This window comes from Cricetulus griseus, chromosome 3, assembly GCF_003668045.3.
Source record: "Cricetulus griseus strain 17A/GY chromosome 3, alternate assembly CriGri-PICRH-1.0, whole genome shotgun sequence".
NCBI lineage: Eukaryota > Metazoa > Chordata > Mammalia > Rodentia > Cricetidae > Cricetulus > Cricetulus griseus.
In genome coordinates, this window is record NC_048596.1 from 249661669 (window position 1) to 249685614 (window position 23946).

The 23946-nt window shown below is 46.0% G+C and overlaps 1 protein-coding gene across 1 annotated transcript; it reads right to left on the reverse strand.

Moving 5' to 3' along the window:
• Positions 1 to 4824: 4824 nt before the first annotated feature.
• Sox4 (SRY-box transcription factor 4) lies at positions 4825 to 10231 on the reverse strand. The gene has a single exon (XM_027409318.2). It carries the CDS (start codon positions 8824 to 8826, stop codon positions 7507 to 7509), a length of 1320 nt encoding a protein of 439 aa, XP_027265119.1. The 5' UTR covers positions 8827 to 10231; the 3' UTR covers positions 4825 to 7506.
• Between the last annotated feature and the right edge of the window lie 13715 nt (positions 10232 to 23946).

Consider the following 23946-nt stretch of genomic DNA (forward strand, 5'->3'; position numbering starts at 1 on the left):
CTTCTGCCTTCTGAGTGTTGTGACTTCAGGTGTGCATACTTTCCTGAAGATGATGTTCAATTGGAGAGAAACTGGGTCTGAGTTCATTCTTGGTATGGGACATAGGATCCCAATGCCCCCTTTCCCTCTCCTTTTCTAATAATTAAGTTTGGTGCCAGGGCTCCAACCCAGGGTCTCACACAAGAGAGGCAAGCACTCTACCACTGAGCCCCAGCCCCATCCTGCTCTCCCTTCTGACACTATGATCTCAGACTTTTTACTGAATCATCCCTAGTTCTCCTTGTGAAAAGGGTGGTATCAGTCCTTTGCCTGTGTATACTTATTGAGCTCATGCTAACACACTGTGAGGGTAATCATTTTCACTTTGGCTGGCACTGAGAGTATGTGGAGAACTTAGTCAGACCATGGCCTGGTTCTGCACTTTAAATAAAGAGTTCTGGGGGGAGGGTGTGGGGATGGATTTGATCAAAACACATTGTGTACTTGTATGAAATTCTCTAACAAAATAAAAAGAATTCTGGGCTGGGATTTAAGTCAGTGATAGAGAACTTGCCCAGCATGCCCCAGACTCAAGGTTTAGTCCCCAATAACACACACACACACACACACACACACACACACACACACACACACACACACACAATCCTTTTTGTTTTGAGACTGTATCTCACATAGCTTGGCTGGCCTTGAACTTCTGATCCTTCTGCTTCTACTTCCCTAGTGCTGACAGGCACCACCCAGTCTGGCTTATGTGGTACTGGGAGGCCAACCCAGGGCCTTCTGTGTGCTGCATGAGCAGTTAACAAGTAAGCCACAGTCCTATCCTTGTCCTTAAGTCATTCCAATATTGAGGATTGTGTAGCCGGCAGCATATTTATTGTTATTCAGTACTGTCTGCTTTCTGTATAGCTGGCACTGTGGTCAGCTTGCACAGGCTCTACCTTTTTATAATAAGCCACAAGGTAAAGAGCTGGTATTTAATGAGCACAGACTGCAGCCAGGCATTGCTGCATGCGCTCCACATATGGGATCACACTCAATTCTCACAACAGCTTTATCTATCAGGTAGCCATCTACTTAATGATTTAGAACCGAGGCTTAAACAGGCAAAGAAACTTGACCACAGTCCTCCAGCTAGCTGACCTCAGAGCCAGTATTCAGGCCCAGATTTTCACTAAATTCAACACTACTTGCCACAGACAGCACAAAATGCAAATATATTTTGGAAGCTTGAAGGCCTCACAGAAGCAATGCAAATAAGAAGCCAATAAATAAGAATAGGTTTTTATTTGCAAAAAAAGAACTCACTGGGAAGTAGATGTGGAGAGACAAGCATTCAAGGGTTAGTCCTGTTCCCCCCCAGTTTTTACTTTTGGGACAGTGTCTATTTAGATAGCCCTGGCTGTCCTGGAACTCACTATGTAGACCAGACGGGCCTCAAACTCATAGAGATCCACCTGCCTCTGCCTCCGCAGGGCTGAGATTAAAGGCGTGCACCAGCACACCCAACTTATGGTGAAGGCTTGATGACCCGGTAATGGGGTTGTGGAGTCAGTGAGCTATGCCTGGTTTGTGCAGGGTCTTGACAAGCTGTGTGTGAACTGAGCACCTCACCCTGGACCAAAGGTAATAGTGAGGGTTAACGAAATCTGAAACACCATACAGATGTCAAAAAACATTGAACCACCCACAAAACCTACCCATCTCAGCTTTCAAATGGTGGGTGGGTCTTCTAGTATAAATCAGAGGGGCTGGAGTGTTAGTGATCTACTAAGGGTCAGAGGTGTATTTATAGTCCTCGGGACAGGGCTGTAAAGCACAACCAACAGGAAAGCTTGAGAGATAGCTCAGCAGTTAAGACTATTTCCTGTTCTTCCAGAGAACCGGAACTTAGTTCCCAGTATGGAGTTGAGTAGCATATGGTCTGTGGCTCCAGCTCCTCAGAACCTTGCTGTTGTGAGGACCTTTGCATACACACGTCCACACAAATGCATCAGTAAGACAACTCAAAACACCCACAACAAAGAAAATAAGCATAGGAAACTTCCATCCTCAGAAATCTAACTTGGTGATACAGATTTAGGTTCTTAGTTTTTCTGGAATTTGTTTGTTTGTTTTTAAGGCTAGCACCACCATGTCCTGCTTTCCGAACACTTCTGAGTCATTTTTTAGTGGTCTAAGATCCATTATGAGCTTGCCACATGTTTAACCCTAACACTTTCGAGGCAAAGACAGGTGGATCCCTGAGTTCAAGAGAAAGTTCCTGGACAGCCAGGGCCACATAAACAAACCCTGCCCCGAAAAACTGACCAACCAACCAACCAACCAACCAACCAACCAACGGTCTATGAAGAAGCCTTCTGACCCTAGATCCTATACATCAGATAAACCAAGTTACTGACCTTCCAACTTTGCTCTTTCCTCAGGATACCCACTCAGAGCAGTGTCAGCAGGAACCCAAGGCCTCCACAGGGACTCAGCCCACCGGATAAGCTGGAAGGCTGATATTTACTTATTTTCTTGGCACTTCAGGGGATTCAGCTAGGAATTGACACGGTGACAAGTGTCACTGATCCACATTGCTGATTGAATACAGGGCCTGAAGCAGTGTGGAGAAGAAACAGCTCACCAGAGCTCACTGTTTTCGGCTGAACCACATCATCTCAAAGTCACAGTAAAGTGGTTTTCTAGGTCTAGTTTGCCTTTCGCAGTCTGGTATGTAAGTATCCTTTCAGAATGCAAGGTTAGATAAAGTACAGAAATGTTTTCCATTTGCCACGCCCCCTGCTAGGAAGCACATGGTACTATCACTTTAAAAAGTGCAGTGTACTGTAATTCCTTGTTTTCTTCAGGGTTTCGGGAATGCAGCCACAGGCCTTAACCATGCTTGTCAAGTGCTCTACCCCACTTACACCCTGGGCCTTAGGATTCTTAAAGAAAATATTTGGGGGGAGGGGGCTGGACTGATGGTCCAGGGGTTACGAGCATGGGCTGCTCTTCCAGTGTAAGTGGGTTCAATTCCCAGCACCCACATGGCAACTTAACAACTGTCTATGACTCCAATTCCAGGGAATCTGACACCCTCAGTGTTTTAGGCAAACACTAATGCACATAAGATAAAATTAAATTATTTTTTAAAAAGAAAATATTTGAGAGTATCTGCTCTTCATGTAAAATCAAGGGGAAAGTAAACAAGGTTGTAGCAGGAAAGCCTATAAAAAGACAAGCATATTCAAAGATATGTATCACTTTAAAAACGCACAGGTTCATTTATATTAGGGTTTGAATGTTCTGGGTCTAAAGGGGAGGGGAGGGGGGTAGGGTGGCACAGAAAAAAATCCTAAGCAATCCTATTATCTTCACCACAATGATCAAACATTAAACTTCAGCATATTAAAAAACATTTTTAAAAGAGCTTTTAGAGCTTTTAAAAAAGAGAAAAACCTACAATATCATAGTGCTGCAGGGTCCCTGTGTGGGGTAAAATGGCATTTTAGGATGTATAACTCAGAATGCTTGCCTAGCACCCACAAGGGCCTGGGTTTAACACACACCCACTCTCACACAAAAAGGTATTACCACTCTAGAATATCCAGTGAACTAAAGCTGAATATATATTAGCTTATGTGAGAAGCTGCCCCTAAGAGAGGAATGATATTGAAGCAATATTAGTATTTTAGAAGGGGAATCGCTTTTTACAATCTTTATTCTTTGAAAGCTCCATGCATGTGTGCAGTGTATTTTGATCACAGCCACCTCCCAGCAAATGGTTTTTTTTACTGTGCAAAAATGCTTGCAGTGCTGGTCTCCAGAAGTCTTTCAGCTGTGATCCTAGGATGCAGGGCCCTTGCCTGCAATCCACAGAATAAGGGGATTACTTCCAAATGCTGCCTGTTAACCCTTTCTGTCCAGGGCTGAAAAAAACTAGGAAATGTGAAAATGCGCATTTTCAAGGATGAGCATTTGGAAGGGGAAGAGGACTTGCCCATGGAAACTGTTGATCTCTAAAATAAACAAGCACTGATGGGGCCTTCAGACTTTGTGCATGCAGGTCCCACTACTCAGTGTGTGTGATGCTTACAAAATCTATAGTCTCCTACTTGAGGTCCTCTTCCAACTGAAAGGAGATAGGCCCTATTTTACTTACAGTGACACCCATGCTGGGCGTGGCCCAAAATGGAAAGATTAGGGCCGTATTAACTCTTGTTGTTCTGGAAACAGGTCTGGCCTTGAACTCATGATTCTTCGGCCTGTCCAGTCTCTTGAGTCCTTGGATTATGGGCATGTAACACCACACCATACCAACCTCTGCATTTGAGGGGAGAAACCCTACCCCCAAAAGCTAACAAAACAAGCCTAAGTATTTTTTTTTTTCATCCTGTAACTGGCAAAGGCTTTTTCCTCCAAGACCTAATAATTTAACAGACTTACTTGTTCTTGGTCTTTGGAAAACAAATCTTGGTGTGTAAAGGAGATGGCAGCTTCAGAAACACAAAGCAAAAATAAATTTAAAAAGCCCAGCCAGCCAGGGTGAGTTGAGAAGCCAGCCCCTCCCCCTCCTTGAAATTTCCAGACAAAGGGTGCTTGCTGATGTGTTGTAGAGAATTCCTCGAAGGAAGGCGTGCAGAGGGTTGACACACACGTGGCTGACGCCATCATTCGGGGTCAGGCCTGCCAAATCTGGCCAAGAGGAACTTAGTATTTGTCAATAGCCGGCTCTTCCCAGAGAAGTCACTAGCTCCAAAACCACCACAGACCAGCAGCCTACAGTGACAGGCAGGGCTCTGGGCACAATCTCAGGCATAAGAATGACAAAAGTCAAGATTTAGGGTTCAGTTCCAGCTGATTTTATTTCCTTCTCAAAAAAAGTTATTTACAGAAGGTATATAGCAACAACCTGACAGGCAGTGATGGACAGAATTAGCTGGCATGATTTTTTTTTTTAATTTTCCTTTTTTTTCTCTTCCCCCAAACATTGCTTTTTTTTTGTGGCCTTGAATTTAAAGACAAATATTCTACACGGCATATTGCACAGGATGGATGGCAAAAAAAAAAAAAAAAAGAAAAAGAAAAAGTTTTAAAACAAAAACCCTTAACGGAACTGCCTCTTAAAAGGCAGGCGTCCTCGTGCCTGTCATGTTATATTAAACATACATACACACAATCTTTTTGCTTATTATAATACAGACTTAAATGTACAAAGATGTTTTCCACTTTTTTTCAATCTTTAAACACAACAGCTATAAACCTGAACACATATGCTATCACCATGCCATAAGACTAAAACAATTATATTTAGCGACAAGTAGAAAGGATTAAATAGTCAAATACAAGAATGAAAACGCAGTACATAGTGTCGCGAACTCAAATCGGCATTTAGATAGATCCAGTGGTTTAAACGGCACGTTTTTGCTTATAAAAAAAGTGCAAAAAAGATGTGGTTTACGAGTTAAAGCTACAGAATCCCTTTTTGCTGTGAATGCCCCAGTTTTAAAGCCTCTGGACAGGACAGCAATTCGTTTAAAAATTTGTTTTTCTTAAAGCATTATGGTGCTGGGCTGAACTCTCCTCCCCATTTTATCAGCCTGGGGGGGGGGGTCTAAAGGTGGAAACTGGTGGCAGGTTAGGGATACTGTCACTTTAAGAAGCCTGCAGATTGAAGTGTAAACATGGAGAAACCAGGGGCTGATTTTTCAAACTGTGTGAGATATTAACCAGCCACCCTATTATAAAATCAGGAAATCCAAACAGCGATTTACACCGATTAACACCCCCTTTATATATTTTTTACAAAAATACACTGAGAAAATAATCAAACGTTTTCATCTCTCTTGTCTTTTTTGTTTTTTAAAAGTGTCAAAAGTCTACATTTAAATATAAAAAATTAAAAGTTAAAACTCTAGCCCTTCAGTGAAGGAGACATAAAATGGCGTGGGTAACAACACTAGAAAAAGAAAGAAAATAAAATGAAGATAAAAATAAAGAAATGAGGTCAAAAGACAAGAAAGCAAAAGAAAGGGGAAAAAAGGGACAAAATAAGAAAACTGTTTGGCCAGTATAAATACGTCCACATATAAAATGGCATCTGATTACATTTACAAGGAAAAAAAAAATACAAAGATGGAGCGTCCGTGAGGGGGTAAAAATAAACGGGTCTTCTCAATTACACCTATAAGGAATAAACACACACGGAGAAAAAATTTGGTCCTGAATTGTGTTTTTTCAAAAGTCCAGCACAGATTTGAGTTGCGTTTGAATCCTTTTAAAGAGTTAAGAATGAAAAGGAGCTGGTGATCGGTTCGTTGTAGGAATCAAACATAGCGCCATCTATCCGCTTCTTATATTATCCTACACTATTTTAAAAACTGCTCAACAGTCTTATACAGAAATCTTCAAAAGATAGACAGGATAACATGCTATATTAACCCCACCAGTGAAATAACTCAACACCATCACGATTCCCATTAAGAGAAGAAAAAAATCTCTTTCCCCCCCAAAACCACTCCGTGGCCCCGAACCACATCCCACAGTCTCCTATCCTCCCGCCGGCTCTGGGTAGCCTCACCTCTGAATTTTTTTTTTTTTTTTTTAATTCTTTATTTTGCACAGACCCCAGACGGAGGCCCGGGGACCCCAACACCCTCTGCGCTCCGGGTCCTTCTGAGTCCCCAACCAGGCGGCTGTGGCTTCCACGAGGTCCCCATGTTCATTTCCGAGGCTGGCCTGCTGCTCCCTGCACATCTCTGGCTGCAGAGACAAGGAAGGGGGGAAAAAAAAAATCCCAACCCGGGACTTCGCCAGCGTGGAGTCTCTCCATCCCATTGCTCCCCCCAAGCCCAACACAAACGCCATGGCCAAACGCATCAATCACCCCGGAGCCTTCTGTCTTCATTGCAGAAAAATAAAAATAAAAAAGGAAAAAAATACAAAGAAGGGTGGGAAGGAGAGGGGGGCGCGCTGGATTTTCCCCCTCCTTTCTTGACCAAGAGGCAAAATAAAAATCAAACAAGAAATCACCAAGGTGGTGAAGCAAGAGGGGGCAAGATTCCTTCGGTCTCTAGAAGCCTAGCTCTGCTTCTTTTCTTGCTGGGGGTGCAACCAAGTCCGGAAGCTCGTTGGAAGGGGAGGGGGGAGTCTCTTCAAGCAAAAATGGGGAGGAAACTCGAAGTAGCTGTTTTAGCCACCAACAACATCAATAACAACAATAAAAGGTCGCCCCCGTCTACTCTCCGCCTCCTCCGAGTCCCCAGCCCTGGGAGTGGGGGATGGGAGCGCAGGTCCACAACGCCCCCGCGCTCCTTCTCCAACAACGGGACATGGTCGAGGCCAGCCCTGCGCACTTTTTCTTCCTTTTCTTTTCCCCTTTCTCCTTCCACTCTCCATCTGTTCTTTTTCCTCTTTTTTCTTTTCTTTCTTTTTTTAAATTTTTTTTTGTTTTGTTTTGCTTTTGTTTTCCTCTCTCCTCTCCTGCCTCTTGGCCCTCCTTCTCCCCGGCCTGCGCTCCCTTCAGTAGGTGAAGACCAGGTTGGAGATGCTGGACTCCAGCCAATCTCCCGAGATCATCTCGCTCACCTCGGGTGTGCAATAGTCCGGGAACTCGAAGTGGGAGCCTGAGCCGGGTTCGAAGTTAAAATCCAGGTCCCGATCGAGCGCCGATGAGGAGCTGAAACTGCCCAGGGACATGCTCTCAAAGTTTGAACTGGGGTTCAGGTCGAGCAGGTCGTCTTCGAACTCATCGTCGGACGACGAGGAGCCAGAGGAGGAGGACGACGAGGAGAGCGACGAGGACGCGTGCGAGGGCGCGCTGGACGGGGCGGGCGAGGCTGCGCGCAGGCTGGCGTAGCCGCGGTGGTCAGCTGGCGAGCGACCGGCGGCGGGCGAGGATGAAGCACTGCTGCGGCCGCTCAGGCTCCGGCCATCGGGCGAGCATCCCGGGCCTCCATCCTCGTACAGCCCAAGCGGGTCGCTGGGGTCGGCGCCTGCTCCCAGGCCCCCTACGGGGGACGCCGAAGCGCCTAGGCTCCCGAACAAGTAGACGCGCTTCACTTTCTTGTCGGCCGGGTGCTTGGCAGGGGTGGCCAGCGTGCTGGTCGGCGAGGAGGAGGTGGCCGGGGTGGCTGCATTGGGAGTCCGCACCTTGTAGACTGCCGTGGGCTCGCCCAGGGGCAGCAGGGCGGCCTGCTCCGGAGAGAACGATGCAGCCGCCTTGCCGCCGCCCGCCGGGACGAGTTTGGCGTGTGGCTTGCCGACCGCGCTGCCCGCCACCTTGGGGCCGCAGCTCTTCTTGGGCGCGGGCTTAGAGCTGCCGCCCGCACCACCCCCCGCGTGGCCGCTTCCCGCGTGGCCGCTGCTGCCTGCGACCTTGTCGCCCTTCTCTCCCGGTTTGGCTGCGGCCGCCGATCCCGCGCCCGCGTTGCCCGACTTCACCTTCTTCCGCGGTCGGTACTTGTAGTCAGGGTAGTCAGCCATGTGCTTGAGGCGCAGCCGCTCCGCCTCCTGGATGAACGGGATCTTGTCGCTGTCCTTGAGCAGCTTCCAGCGTTTGCCCAGCCGCTTGGAGATCTCGGCGTTGTGCATGTCGGGCGACTGCTCCATGATCTTGCGCCGCTCGATCTGCGACCACACCATAAAGGCGTTCATGGGCCTCTTGATGTGGCCACTGGGCGTCTTGCACCAGCTGGGGTCGTCCGCTTTGCCACCCGTGGACGCGGTGGAGCCGGGCGTCGGGGAGGACGCGATGCCCAGCTCCAGGCCCGCGCCTGAGTCCGAGCTCTCCCCGGCCAGCAGCGCCTCCGTGTTCTCCGCGTTGTTAGTCTGCTGTACCATGGCCCCGGCTCGCCGGGCGCCCACGCGCGCTCACACGCTCGCGGCGCGGTCGCCGGGCCCTGCGGGCTCCCCGGGGCGGAGACCAGGGTCCCCCGAGCGGCGCACGGGCCAGGGGCAGCCGCCTCCCGCCGCCGACCTAGAGTCCCCGCGGCCCTCCGTCCTCCCTCACCGATGCAGTGCTCCCTGCGGGCGCTGAGACTGGAGCCGGCCGCGGCTAGGAGTTTCTCCAAACGTTGATGGCCCGAGTGTCTTCCAAATGCAAGTTTCTCGCCGCCTTCGGGGCAAGTCTTTCCCCCCCTTCCCTGAAGCAGTCGATTGCAGTTCACAAGAGCTCGCGGTAGCTCAGGAAAGCGACATCGTCTCTAGCGCCTAAGTCCCTTTCCTGCAATGCAAAGCCAAAGCGACTCTGGCTCCGGGACTCTCTGTGGGCGGAATCGGCGCTGAGGAGTTGGTGCAATTATTTTGTTGCAAGGTAGGAAGCCAAGAAGCTTGCATGCAACAGACCGGCATGAATAAATGTATGTTTCTCCCTCCCTCTTGCAAGAAAGGGAGCTGGTTACCGGCAGAGTTCTCCCACTGCAGACTCTCTAAGAAAGAGCGTGCAAGAACTGGAGACAGGGAGGGAGACGGCCCTCTTCCCCTCACTCTGTTTCTCTGGCTGCAGCTTAGAGCAGACCCCAATTCCGCCTCGCGCTTCTTTATCCTTTCGCAGACAGCCAATCAGCCGCTGTAACTAACGCTTCCTCGTGCCAAGCCCCTCCCCTGTCCTTCCCATTGGCTTGGAACCCGATGCAATAATAATCTCCGCGTGCAATGAGAAGCTCCAAATCTGACCTCATTCCAATTTACAGAGCAAACTTTTTAAAAGGGCTAGAAGTACAGCTGAGATTTCTGCTGCCTCTTTTCCCCCCTTTTGCCGTGCGCGCGCGCGCGTGCCTGTGTGTGTGTGTGCGCGCGCCCGCGCGTGTGTGTGTGTGTGAAGAGGATGTTAATGCATGAAGTTATTAAGGGGAAAGACGGAAATGTATTCTAGCCATTATGTTAGATAACAAGGGGCTTGGAGGGGGGGTAAGGGTGAAATACTGTAAATGGAAGCTTTCTGCTTAAAAGCCGAGTGATTATTTTTATTAGTTCTTTTCAGCGCAGGAATAAAGAAACAGCCTTTGGTGCAAAATCTCTTTTCTCAGCTCCTTCTTAAAGCTAGAGATGTAAGTGGGGGGAGCCACAACAATAAATCAATGGATATTGAAAACCATTAAGAAAGTGGTACCTAGACACCTGTCATCACAATTATTTTTAACAACTCTAGGTACAGCACAGACATTGGAGTATTGTGTAAATCCCTTCAGGATGCTATCTGTGCTGTTTGTGAAAGGCAGAGGATTTTTTTTCTTTCAGTAATTGCTTACTCTTTTAGCCAAACAGAGGTTAACTAGTTATTTAATGATTTCAGCTCCCCTATAAATCCTGGGTAGCCCAAACAAGGAGGTTTTCCTTGAAACACTAAGGCAGTGGTCCATAATTACCTCAATAAGAGACTGTGGTTTTGTGTAGGGTGATCATGTTGAATACAGGATGGGAACTGACTTTACTTTCTAAATATTTGTTTTCCACAATTTCCAAAGGATAGATGGGTTCATTATCTGCTTTCCTCCTCCCTTCAGAGTCCTCTCTCTCAGTTCTTTCTTACCAATTTTCGTGTGTGTGTGTGTGTGTGTGTGTGTGTGTGTGTGTGTGTGTGTGTGTGTTACTTGAAGCAAATGGGCCTTGAAGTCCAAGAAAAAGGGGTAGCAAAGTTGAGTGGGGCTGCTGAACTCTTCTTGAGCAGGGGCTGATCTTTCTTTCTGGGTCTCAGTTGTCCTCCTCTGTGCTTTGGGAACCCCATGAGCTTCTTTATAGATGGCTGTTATTAAGGCTCTGTGAGTGTGTGATTATAAACCACTGATGTGTGTCCTGAGCCCTCTGTGAATTCTAACACCCTTTCCTTGGTAATGCAAATGACACTTCTAAAAGCAGCATGTTGTTCAAGAGACTAAGATGGAAGGTGGTCACTGATGGTGAAAAAGTAATCAAAAAGCCCATTTGGCAGTCCTGGTCTGTTATCTCAGCACTTGGGAGATGGCATCCAGAAGATCAAGAATTCAAGGTCATCTTCCTTCACTAAGAATTCCAGGGGTTAGAGAGATGGCTCGGAGGTTAATAGCATTGTCTGCTCTTCCAGGGGACCCAGGTTCAATTCCCAGCACCCACATGGCAGCTCCTAACTGTCTGAACTTCAGTTCCAGGGGATCTGACACTCTAACACAGACATACATGCAGGTAGAACATCAATGCACATAAGATAAAAATAAACAAATAATTAAAAAAAGACTTAAAAAAATTAAAAAAAGAGAATTCCAGGACAGCCTGGGCTACATGCAATCCTGTTTCAAAAAATATGCACATGCCCACACACATGGCAGAGAGAAGGTGCCTGGATATTTACAATATAGAATAAGTTGGTCATACAAATCATCTTCTTCCCAAGATCTGAAAATTGGAATTCTAGTAAAAACTGACCTTTCTTAGTATGATGATAAGCTGGCCGGTGACAGAGAGGAGTCCAACATAGTCAGCTTTGGATTCATAGCAGCATAGTTCTGGCTAGTATATTTCTACTTATCTTGTCACTTTCAAAGTATCCAGGCTGGGAAGAGGCCTAGGGTGTCAGAGGTAGACATTTACTGGAAAGAATACCCTATGGAGACAGCTGTTCAGAACTCTAAGACCAACCACAGAAAAAATGTTTTTGTGGGTAAAAGCAAATAAGTCTTTGACCATTTGCTACCCAGCATAGACCTTTTTATTCCCAGAGGATGAAATCCTAAAATCATATGCACCGCCTCCACCCAAAAATAACTTGCACAAAGAAAGGTATTTTGCACAACAAGGGCAAGGCATATATGTTTTTATTTTTTTTCTGGCACTCACAGATGCACATCCTTAAAATTCTGTCACTCTGACATCTAAATTATCCGAAGAGGTCTATTGTATATGAAATCAATATTTTTATTATCATAAACACAGGAAATATGTATTTCTATAGAATCTGTACTAAATAATATTTGATAATTTAGCAAAGATGAGTGTTGACATAATTTATGGTATTTCCAACGGCATAATCAGCCGTTATAATTATACTCATGCCTAACACAGATTTTATTTAAAAAATGTCAAAAAAGTAGTTCCTGGCTTGATTCTTTTGTTAATGCATTAAAAAAAAAACACACTAAAACCAACTTTAAGTTGTATAATTATGGTATATGCCATCAAAGGAGAAAAAAAAACTTTAAGGAAAAAAACCCACATTCAAAATTAATTAATTAATTTTGTATTTGAATGTACTGCTTGCCACTATTCGTATATGGAGGTCAGAGGACCTTGATGGAGTCATTGCTCTCTTTCCACTTATCTGAGTCCTGAAATTGTTCTTGGGTTGTCAGGTTTGGCAGCAGGAGTCTGTACCAGCTGAGACAGTTCGACAACTGGAAAAAGCCTTCCCTCCCCCCTCCCCCACCATAAGATGTCCCTGTTTCTAAGTTTCTCTTGAAACTGGTGAAATATGGGTTGGTAGCTTCCATTGATTTTTATTACACAATTACAGAATATAAATCTGTAGAATATATACTTGAATGCTTGGACTTACTGAAGTAGGACTGTTTTAGTCGGTAGAGCACTTAGAATGTAACAAAACATGACAAATAGCTTTTAATTAAAGTCATCTTTTCATGAGTAAAGTACACATACATCGGAATGTATTGGGCTTAATACCAAATAATGGGAGAAAGATTTCTGTGTCTCATTACTTAACTTCAAAAGCTTTGTAATCAGTTCTCCATTACTGAATCCCTCCATTCCCCCAAATACCAGCTGTTTGGTGGCCCCTAGTAAATCAGTACTCAGTGTTCCCCCTGCTCTTCTTGTAGCTGTATGAGCAGAAAGCCAAGATCGGTTTGCAAACAAGTTCTGTCTTAGAATAATCAACTAATGGCCTTTATTGGAAGCCATATTAGACCTATCACATTTTGAATTAAGGCAGATATTTGTTTTTTCCATTCAGTGTAATCCACTGACACAAAAGTGTAATATCTGCTAAAGCATCTCTCTTCCTCCTGCACACCTGCATAACATAAAAACCCAACATCCACAAAATGCTATGGGGTATGGATGGAAAGATTTACCTCCACTGCTTAATGTGTTCCTATAGCTCCAAGAGAGGAAAACCTGGATGGAAATCGGCTTCCCAAATCTGGTTTGGCTCTATTTTCCAAGATTTCTGCTTGGTTTTGGCTGCATAGACTGTGATTGTACAAGCTGCTCTGGCTTGAGTACTCAGTTCAAATAAACAGAGGTGGGGAGGCATTGCTGTTAATTTTGTTGACTGGAAAGTGCTCTGGGAAACTGAATACCATCAGCCCTGTTTTCAGTTTCACACCGAAAGAACTCTCCCCCCCCCCTCACCCATGCATGCACCCTATGCCAGGGGCTGAAGAAGTTGTATTGAAACTGGATTAGGGGAAGACTATTGAAACATACTGATTCTTGAAGTTTTGTTTGTGAGCCTTAGCCTTATACAGCCCAGCTATCTCTCCAGCCCAATATGTCTAATTTTTATTTGAATAAATATTAAGCAAGATAAATGAAATCTGTCATTTATTTTCACAATCAGAATACACAGAGATAAGAAACATGTATTTCTAATAATTTCACCACTTTCTCATCCCTCGTAGCCAACAGGCTCAAGTCAGCTCTTCACACCCGTGCCAGTCAGTGTCAACACATTTTTCCTTTACTCTTGAGAATACGCAGAAACGAGTGTTTGCATGGGCCACAAAGATACGAAGCATTAACTGGGGCTTCTGCTCTGTTTCCCCAGACAGGCCTGGCACACCCACCTAGAACTGTGGCGCTGCTGAGTGCAGACGGCGCCTCCCAATCCGGGAGAAGCAGCCGCCAGGTGGCAGCGCTGAGCCTGCCTGAGCCTTCAGCAACGTGGGAAAACGGGGGGTGGAGGGGGGGGAATCCAACTGTCTCTTCCTGGTCTCCGAACCAGTTAACCCCCCAACACTTCACCTTCTCTAGGAAGCTGTTCAAAGGACCAGTGCGAAACAGGGCGTGTTGGTGAATTCTGGGCATTTTCCCCCGTATGTCAAAGTTTAGGGTAACCAACCTCTGCCCTCTGATTGCTTGTCGGAAACCCCCAATGGCAGGGCGTAAGCCGAGATTCCCGGCTTGGGATCTGGTAACCTCACTCGGGAGGTCACGGGTGCCCGCGCCCTGGCCATCTCCCTCGGGCGGGAAGGAGCAAGAATGCGTTTTCTCCGCCAGCTGCGCTCTCCGCTCCGGAGGCGGCAGCGACACAAGGCGCATGACCAAAGGAGTCCCAAAGGCCATCCCCGCTCCTGAAAAGAAATGGTTTCCGTGGCCCGGCATGCCTCGCCGGGCGCAGCGACAGGGGTCCTGCCCGAGCTCGCCTGGGACTCCGGGTGCACCGGCGGAGCCTCTCCTTTCTGTGACTCTCACAGAGAGGAGCTAAATTGCAATCAACTCCGCTCCTGCTTTTCGGAGGAAAGCCTTCCCTACTGTAAACGTGGCGGGTGATGCTCGCAGCGGCGTTTCAGCACGGTCTTCCCGAGGAGGTTCATCGCCAGGCAGGCTCTGGCGACGCCCCCAGCCCGCTCCAGCTCCCGGGCCTCCTTTGAAGTCGCAGCTGGAGCAGCCACTGCGGGAGGCGGGAAATCCTGCCCAGCCCCTCCCCCGCCGCCAGCTTGGACCTGGCCACTGGGGCCCAGTTCCGCCACTGACCGGAACCAACAGCCATTTGGTTCCTTTGAGCACTCGGGTGCCAAGCATACCCTCACCCTCCGTGAGTCTCTCTTGGACCAAACAGTGCGCACTCAGCGTCCGGGAATCATGTTTCAGCTCCCGCAGGGACCGGTCCCGGCGGGAGGGGCAGTGCACCCGTTGTGGCTCGGGGCTCTTTCCTAGAGGCAGAACGAAGGAACCGGACAGTTTGCTCCCCACCCCTAGGCCCTAGCCCGACCGGGAAGGTTGAGTTCCCTATCAGTGAGTCCACAGAGGACCCCAGAATGCCAGGAGCCCTTGCTGAGGGGCGTGCCCTATGCTCAGGGGGACAGGGATGGCAGATAACCAAAAAGGCTGAGCCCCAGGCGTTCCCCCGGAGCTGAGCCTGTTTTCTCCCTGCGCCCCCCATCTCCCCCCCCCCAAAAAAAAACAGAACCCGGAGTCCGCCTAGGACATCCTCTTCCAATCGTGGCGCTCGAAACTGCCTCCGCCCGGTGGATTCCTCATCCTTGAGCCCACAGCCAAGTAAAAGCAATTACAGTTTGGAATCCCAGGAGACAAGCAAATGATTTCGCTTATGGAAAGAACTGCCTAAAGAAGAGTTCCCTAAAGGTTAGAGAACAAGGGGGCCGCCTTGGAGGCTGAGAGACGGGCGAGCGGGGACGGAGGGCATGTGGCTAGAGAGTGGTCCACGGAAGCCGCCACGCATTGTCAGAGAAGAGGGGAGGAGCGACAGCGAAGACAAGCGCAGAGGACTAGCAGGCGATCGCGGAGGCTGCCAAGTGATGGGAGTCAGAGGAGGGGAGAAGCGCGCACCCCACGGGCAGCTGGCCGGGCGGCAGGCTCCTCCTTTTGCAGCCTTTCACCCCTGGCTTCCCCCGGCGCTTGCAGACTGCACCAAGACACACACTGCGCTGGGGGCGCTCGCGGGCATGGCATGGGCGGGGTGCGGCAGGAACCAAAGAGCCCTGTGCCCCACACCGCGCAGGGCGTGCTGCACACCTGGCACCCGGGACTCACCATCTGTTCAGAGCTGCCTCCTCGGCCCAGAGGTGTGGCCTGCGGACAGATAAGAGTACCTCATGGCAGCACGACTCCACATCAACTGCCACTTCAACTGCCAATCAGAGTTGTGAGTGCCCTACTGTATGTCTCTGCTCAGTTTTAGAGCTTCCAGTTGAAGGTCTCAGTAACTGCATCATCTGTTCTACTCTGCAAGCTGCAAACGAATACTGTGTATGCTGTAAGATAAAATCATACATAAGGCAGAGGCAAATTAGCCTTTGTAAAGAGGCAAATTTGGGGACCAAGAGGAGGGTGGTGTCTGTTCAAGTAACTAGAAGTTCATGATTTTTTTTTTTCTTACTAGTCCCCGAAGCATCAAACTCCTCAGGCTGTTTGTCCCATACTCACAGCATACAGATAAAACGAAAAATAATTTCAAGTCGGGCGCGGTGTATCACACCCCTAATCTCAGCACTTTGGTTGAGGCAAGAGGATTGCCACAAGTTGAAGGCCAGCCTGGGCTTACAGAGCCAGACTTCGTCAAATGAATTACATATGTAAGTTTATCTATCTCGTCAGGACAAATAACTGAAGGCTCATCCTTGCAACACTCAAGTTAACTAAATTTCATAAACATCATCTGAAATATCGCCTGGTTGTACAACTATTGAGTCACTAGTTTTTTGAGACAAATTCTAATGTAACCCAGGCTGGCCTTGAACTATGTGTAGTTAGAATGACTTGGCACTTCTAATTCTTTGGCCTCTAGCTCCTAAGTACTGAAATTACTGGCTTGCGCCACCATGCATAGTGTTATGTAACTTTAAATGAAAGAGAAATCGTGTGTAACATTACCTCCTATACACGTATTTTTAAAGATCTACATGATGCCCAATGTACCATATATTACAAACTATGTAGTATATCATAAAACCATACATTTCACACATGCATGGTGCTAGGCATGATGGCTCATGCTTGTAATTCTGTTGCTCAATAAATAAGAGATCCAGAGACTGATATGGGGATTCAGGCTTCAAGCTGAGTATCAGAAAAGCAAAGCAGCTGGGCACTAGCTCTCACTCTACCTCAGAGTGAAATGGCCCATCCAAGAGTTCTACCAAACCTCAGACTGAACCCTCTCCTCAGTGCGGCTGGAGAATCCTGGGACCTCAATGTCTTCCTATCTGCCATGTGGCTGGAGAATGAATGCCTCATACTGAATGTTGAAGACCCTGCTCCTATCTTATATACCTCCCTAATGCTGGGATTAAAGGTGTGTGATCCCAGGTGCTGAGCTCATCTTTGTGTGAGCTGTTTCTCTTTAGGACTGAATCAATATAGATCTGGGTGGCCTTGGATTCACAGAGATCCATCTACCTCTTAGCCCTGAGTCCTAGGATTAAAGGTGTGTACCACCACCTCCTAACTTCTGGCTGCTGGGCTTAAAGGTGTGTGTCACCACTGCCTGATCTCAATAGCTCGAGGCTGGCTTTGCTTTCTGAATCCTCAGGCAAGATTTAATAAATCATAAATAATATATCACCACAAAATTCCAGTACCTGAGAGCCTGAAGCAGGGTAATCACTTAGGTGGAGGACAGCCTGGGCTATAAAGTGAGCTCAAGGCCAGCCTAGGTTACCTAGCTAGATCCTATCTCAAAACAAAAAGCCCAACCAACAATCAAAAAAACAAAAACAGCGCTATCAAGATAGCTCAGTGGGTAAAATTACTCGCCACAACAAGGTTGATGACTTGAGTTTAATCCTCAAGACCTACCTAAGAGAGCTAGATACAGTAGCAGGCAGCTGTAATCTCCACACTCCTAGGTGGGACAGGAGGCAGAGAATGGAGACTCTCACACAGTTGTGAGCTGCCAGGCAGTCTACCCTGTAGTACTAAGCACAGCAAGAAAAATAACAGAGACCCTTCTTGAGAGCTCACTCCCTAATTCTGACCTCCATGCCCACACCTGTGGTATACATGCCAACACATGTGTGTGCATACACATACACACACACACACACACACACACAGAGAGAGAGAGAGAGAGAGAGAGAGAACAAATGAATTTTTAAAAGATTAAAAAATGTACATATATTTTACTAGAACACGCAAACTATTCACAAATTCCAGAATTGTCCTGGGGGAGTTTGATCATCCAGATTTGAAGTTTGTACTATAGGTGCCAGGCAAGTGCCAATTACTGAGAATTCTGCTGATACTTGGAGTTCCCACATTGGCAGTGGATATGCTGGAGTCTTGATAATCCAGGCTTCTGGCAATGGTACCTAAGTGCATTATGGACTTTTCCATCACTGACTCTGAATTGGTCACAGACTTCCTTTGGCCATTTGGACATGAGTTACTATAGGGAATTTGCTCATGATTATGGAGGCTGATAAGTCCTTAGACAAGCGCTTTGTAGACATTAGACCAATGGCATAGTTCTAAGCGAAAAGCAAGATAGAAACAGTGTCCAACCCAGAAGACAGTTGGACAAGGGAAGTTACCTCTTATAGATATGGGAGAACACCAATTATCTAATTCTATTAAACCTTTTTACCCACATTAGGGAGGGCATTCTGTCTTATTTAACTTATAGATTAAAATATTAAAGTCAGCCCCAAATATATTTATAGATACTTCCAGAATGTTCCAACAAATATTTGGGTACCTAATGGCCCAGTCAAACCAATGAACAAAAGTCCCATCTTAGAGACATAGTTGTACTCAAGGATGGCTCTTGTGCCCTAGCTGAATACGTAGCTAGGCAGAGAAGTTGGTGCAAAGATAGGGAAGATCTTCAGCCCTTCCTTCTTATGTTTGGCCCCTCAAACTCTTAAAACCCTCAAATAACAGCAAAACTCAAAGAATTAAATTTATCCCTTGGAGTAAAACATACAATGTGCAATTAAAATGGGCATTATCCATGACAGTATTCTGTTGAGCTATCAAGTATTATGGCTGCTGGTGTGTGTGTGTGTGTGTGTGTGTTTGTGTGTGTGTGTGTGTGTGTGTGTGTGAAGTTGAACTGGTGTCTAACTAGCTAGCTTGTCCAAAGGATCTCCAGGCTCTTCCTGCCAAGTGCTAGAATTATGAATTATAGGTGGCCATCATGTCTGTCTGGCTTTTACTTGAGTGCTGGGGATCCGATCTGGTCCTCATACCTCCACACACAGCAAGTGCTTTATCTACCTCGTCAAATTCTTAAGAGCTTTTCCTATATGTTCAAGTAGTTTTGAACACGAACACAAGGAATTGGGGGGAGGGGAGGAGAAGTTGCTCTGAGAAAGGATGGTTTGAGCACATTGCTCAGTTAAGCAGTGTGATGTGCTACATGAGAAGGTTAATATTTGCTGCCCTCTTTAAGCATATTGCTTTAATTTCTTAAGACTGGAAAGTCCCTGATGTTAATACACAAGATAGTATCACTAAGATTACTTAGAGCTTAAGATATGTTATAGCTTAACTCACAGTGGATACAGTGTTCTTTTTCATGTATGCGCCTCAGGGGGGAATAAGGTGGGGAAGAAAACTTCCTCAGGAAACTCCATACCATGTAATTGAAGGATATTCCTCACTGGCCCTCCTCTAGACATAAATTTATTGCAGTCCCAAGTCAGAAGTTTCTAGGTTCTAGAATTTGGAGCTTTAAAAATAAAACTGTGGTTGGGGATGGTGGCACAGGCCTTTAATCCTAGCACTCATGAAGCAGATGCAGGTAGATCTCTTGTGAGTTCGAGGCTAGCCTGGATTACATAGTGAGTTCCACGACGGCCAGGAAGACATGAAGATACTCTGTCTAAAAATACCCAATAAATAAAACAATAATCAGAGCCAATGTCATGTCTGTGTTCATTAGGTGCTCCTTCCTGAATCGGCCTGGACAGTATGGACAATGCTGAGCTACAGGCTTGTCCTGAGAGAGCAGGGACTCAACATGTTAAAGTTTGTTCTTTTTCCTAACAGTTCTGTGTGTGTGTGTGTGTGTGTGTGTGTGTGTGTGTGTGTGTGTGTGTGTATACATTTAAATGTTGGTGGGTCTATGTGCATATGTGTGTATTTTAAATGTTGGTGGGTCTATGTGCATATGTGTGTATAGGTCAGAAGACAACTTCCATCTTGTTCTTGAGTACCTTGTTTGTTTGTTTTTGAGGCAGGGTTTCTCTGTAGCTTTGGAGCCTATCTTGGAACTCATACTGTAGACCAGGCTGGCTTGAACAAGCGTTTCTCACTGCCGTGGAGTTTGCCAAGTAGGCTGGAGTGGCTGGCCACCGGGGCCCAGGGATTGGCTCCACTCGTACTGGGATTCCAAGCTTGTACCATCACAAATGGCTTTTTAATGTGGGATCCAAGGATCAGCTAAGGTCCGTATGCTTGTGTGGCAAGTGTTTTACCCACTCAGCTATTTTCCCATTAAAGTCCCTTCTTACTGACTCAAAGTCTACAGCAGTCCCTCTGGATGACTCCTCCCATTGTAGTATCTCAGGCTGAATGGCTCTGTAGCTAAGTATATGGCAGGCTTTACTGCCATGTGAGACGAGACTGGGGATAAGCCTAGGGCTACCTGCATGTTGATAAGTACTGGCTGTACCACTGAACTCCAGCCCTTCCTTCCCACCCCCTACCCCATTTCCTCTTCCTCTTTTTCCTCCTCCCCCTTCTTTTCCTTCTCCTCCTCCTCCTGCTGTCTCAGTACCAGGGATTGGACCTAAGTCCACATACCTGTTAAGTATGCACTCTGTTATTGAGCTGAAGCACCAATTATTCTAATTATAATAATTCCCTTTATTCTAATGCTTCCCCCAGAATTGACATTTATCATTCGTCTTCATAGCCCACTGGACATAATTTGGTTCATGGTCTGGCCTAAAAGGCTTAGAGATATGGCTTGCCCTTCCATTTGGGGGTGGGGGGAAGGAAGAAAAGTGGGTATAAGTTAATACTAGACATTTGTTCCACATTACCTAAATAACCAACAAACTGCACCTCTAAATTTATTTTGAATAGAATATTATTATCCTTTTAGCTGCAATATTAAAATCAATTTTATATCCTGTCAGTATTTTTTTTTTAACTTGGGCTACCTTAGGCTATTTGTTGTTGGTAAAGCACTAGCAATGCAAACCCTTCTAGTTATGAGTATGACATTCTCATAGCAGAAATCTATCATAAGTAGACAGAAATGACATGACCAAAATCATTTTAAAAAGTTATTAGTGGCCAGGTGGTGGTGGCACACACCTTTAATCCCAGCACTCGGAAGGCAGAGGCAGTTAGATATTTGGGAGTGCAAGGCCAGCCTGATCCACAGAGTGTGTTCCAGGACAGCCAGGGCTAATAACACAGAGAAACCTTGTCTCGGGGGGGAAAAAATACAAAATAAAATAAAAAGTTATTAGCATTCTGCAAAAACAGGTCTTAACAGAAGGGCTTCTGCTAAAACCTACTGACTTCTCATTCAGGCCTGCAAGGGAATAAAAAAGATGAGCTCCTATACCCCACTTAACCCAGCACACCCCACTTCTAAGCTGGAGGCACAGAGATATGCATTGATCTTACCATTTCCTCTACAGTAGTGGTTCTCAGTCTTCCTAATGCTGTGACTCTTTAATACAGTTCTTCCTGTTATGCTGACCCCAACCATATTTTTGTTGTTACTTAATAACTATAATTTTGCTACTGTGATGAACTGTAATGTAAATGTCTGTATTTTCCGATGATCTTAGGCGACTTGTGAAAGGGTTTTCAATGCCCCTAAGGGGCCATGACCCACAGGTTGAGAAATGCTGCTCCAAAGTCACCTTGGATTCCAGGGACAGGAATGATCCATAAGCATCTTTGTGACAAGGGACATGTGCTGAAAGATCCCCAAGGAACTGTTAGTCAATAAGGAGAGGACAGTTATCTGAGGTGAGAGACCCTGGAGAGGTCATCTTGTAGGAACCAGGCTGGTTTTCCCTTGTGATATGACAGTAATTAACACATTGATTAACAGATTAACAATTTATCAGCGGAGACAATAATGAGTGAGACCACACCTTGACATCTCACCCCAGAGAGGGCAATTAGCCATGGTGCTGAGTTTACACCCTGGAGCAAATAGACTGATTTCCTCAAGGAATAACTATAATAGGACTTCCTCTGTCATCTTGAAGAACCAGAATGAGACAATGATCAACCCGACCACACCTTATCCAAGACTAGAAACCAAAGGAAATGAAGTTTTGGAAGAAAAGAACTCTGCTGAGATTGTTGGCTGTTTTCTTTCCCAGGTGCATTTGCTGAGTCTGGGTACAAGCTTCCGTAGAGGGCAGGCAGGCATCTTTACTAACGGAAAAACAAAGGAGCTATGGCCCTGTGGGTTGTTGGTATTGCGAGTCTACAGGATCCCCAGACATTTTCCCCTACAGGTTATCTGGGCAGTCTAGTACAATATAGAAAGCCAGTAGATGTGGCCACAAAGGAATCCCCAACAGCCCAAGTCAGGCTAGCAGAAGGGACATACACACCCAAGCAAACCCTTCCCTCTCTCCTACACACACAAATCTTTCTCTTTCAAAATACCTTTTGTATTTTTGAACCTGATGATACCAGAAGCTAAAGAGTAAATCTCCAACTCTGAAAGGCAGAACTTTCATGGTGGAGGGAATAAGAGCCAAAGACTACCAGACTCTCCATCAAAAGAACAGGAATGGGGGGGAGGGGGAGGCGGTTGGAGAGATGGCTGAGTGGTTAAGAGCACTGACTGCTCTTTCAGAGAACCCAGGTTCAATTCCCAGCACCCACATGACAGCTCATGAGTAACTGCAGTTCCAAGGGATCCAACACCTTCCCCTCACACAGACATCCATGTAGGCAAAACACCAATGTACATGAAATAAATAAATAAAAATAAAAAAGACCAGGAATGAATGGATGGAGCTGGAGAGATGCCTCAGCAGTACTACTGCTATTTTGGAAGACTTAGGTTCAGTTTCTAGCACCTATATGGTGGCTCTCAACTGTTCAGGCTATGGGACACTTTCTACTGGTTTTGGACAGCACCAGGCATGTGTGTGGTGTATACACATCCATACAGGCAAAACACTCACGTACATAAATAAAAATAAGCAAGTCATTTTAAAAAAGATTCTATTTATTATGTATACAACATTCTCCTTCCATGTATATCTGCACACCAGAAGAGGGTACCAGATCTCATAACGGATGGTTGTGAGCCACCATGTGGTTGTTGGGAATTGAACTCAGGACCTCTAGAAGAGCAGTCAGTGCTCTTAACCTCTGAGCCATCTCTCCAGCCCCCAAATAAACAAGTCTTAAAAAGTACAGAAAGGGGTTAGAGATGAAGTTCAGTTGTAGGACACTTGTCTAGCATGAAAGACAGATACCCTGTGTTTGAATTCTCACAACAGAAAAAATAAAGTAGAAGAGGCCAAGCCCAAGATGGAGTCTGGAGTAGAATGCAGAAGAAAATTTTAACTTCTAAGCATTTTGGGATGTCTGTTAATGTGAGTAATACTGCACATATACAGTCAAGCCCTTTTCAAATGTTTGTTTTAAGTCAAGTTTCAGTACATTTCAAAAGACTAGTATGTCACAGAATATATCCATAATCACAGGAAGATAAAGTGGAAAATCCTCAAAGAAAAGGTTATTTGAACATTGTCTGGAATATCCCAATATGTTTGAAAACTAAGCTTTTTTTGGGGGGGAGGGGCTTTGAGGCAGCTTTGGAGGCTGTCCTGGAACCAGCTCTTGTAGTCTAGGTTGGTATCAAACTCACAGAGATCTGCGTGCCTCTGTCTCCCGAGTGCTGGGATTACAGGTGTGCCCCACCACCGCCCGGTGCAACATGCTTTTTAAAAAATATTTTTTATTTTACGTGCATTGGTGTTTGACCTGCATGTCTGTCTGTTGGTGTCAGATTCCCTGGAACTCGAGTTACAGACAGTTGTGAGCTGCCATGTGGGTGCACAGAATTGAACCCAGGTCCATGCTGGAAGAGCAGCTAGTGTTCTTCACTGCTGAGCCTTCTCTCCAGGCCCCTAAGCAGCATACTTTTAAAGAAATCTCCCTTCAAGGTGAACCCACACTTGTACCTCAACTGCAACTGACGTAAATTAAACCCAATGAAAGTGAAAGGCAGAACAATTACAAAGATAAGTGCAGAAATCAATGAATTAGAGAACAGGTGTGCTACACAGAGAGAAGTTAGTTCTCGGAAATGATTTATACTCCTAGCAAGACTAACTCAAAGAATAAAGA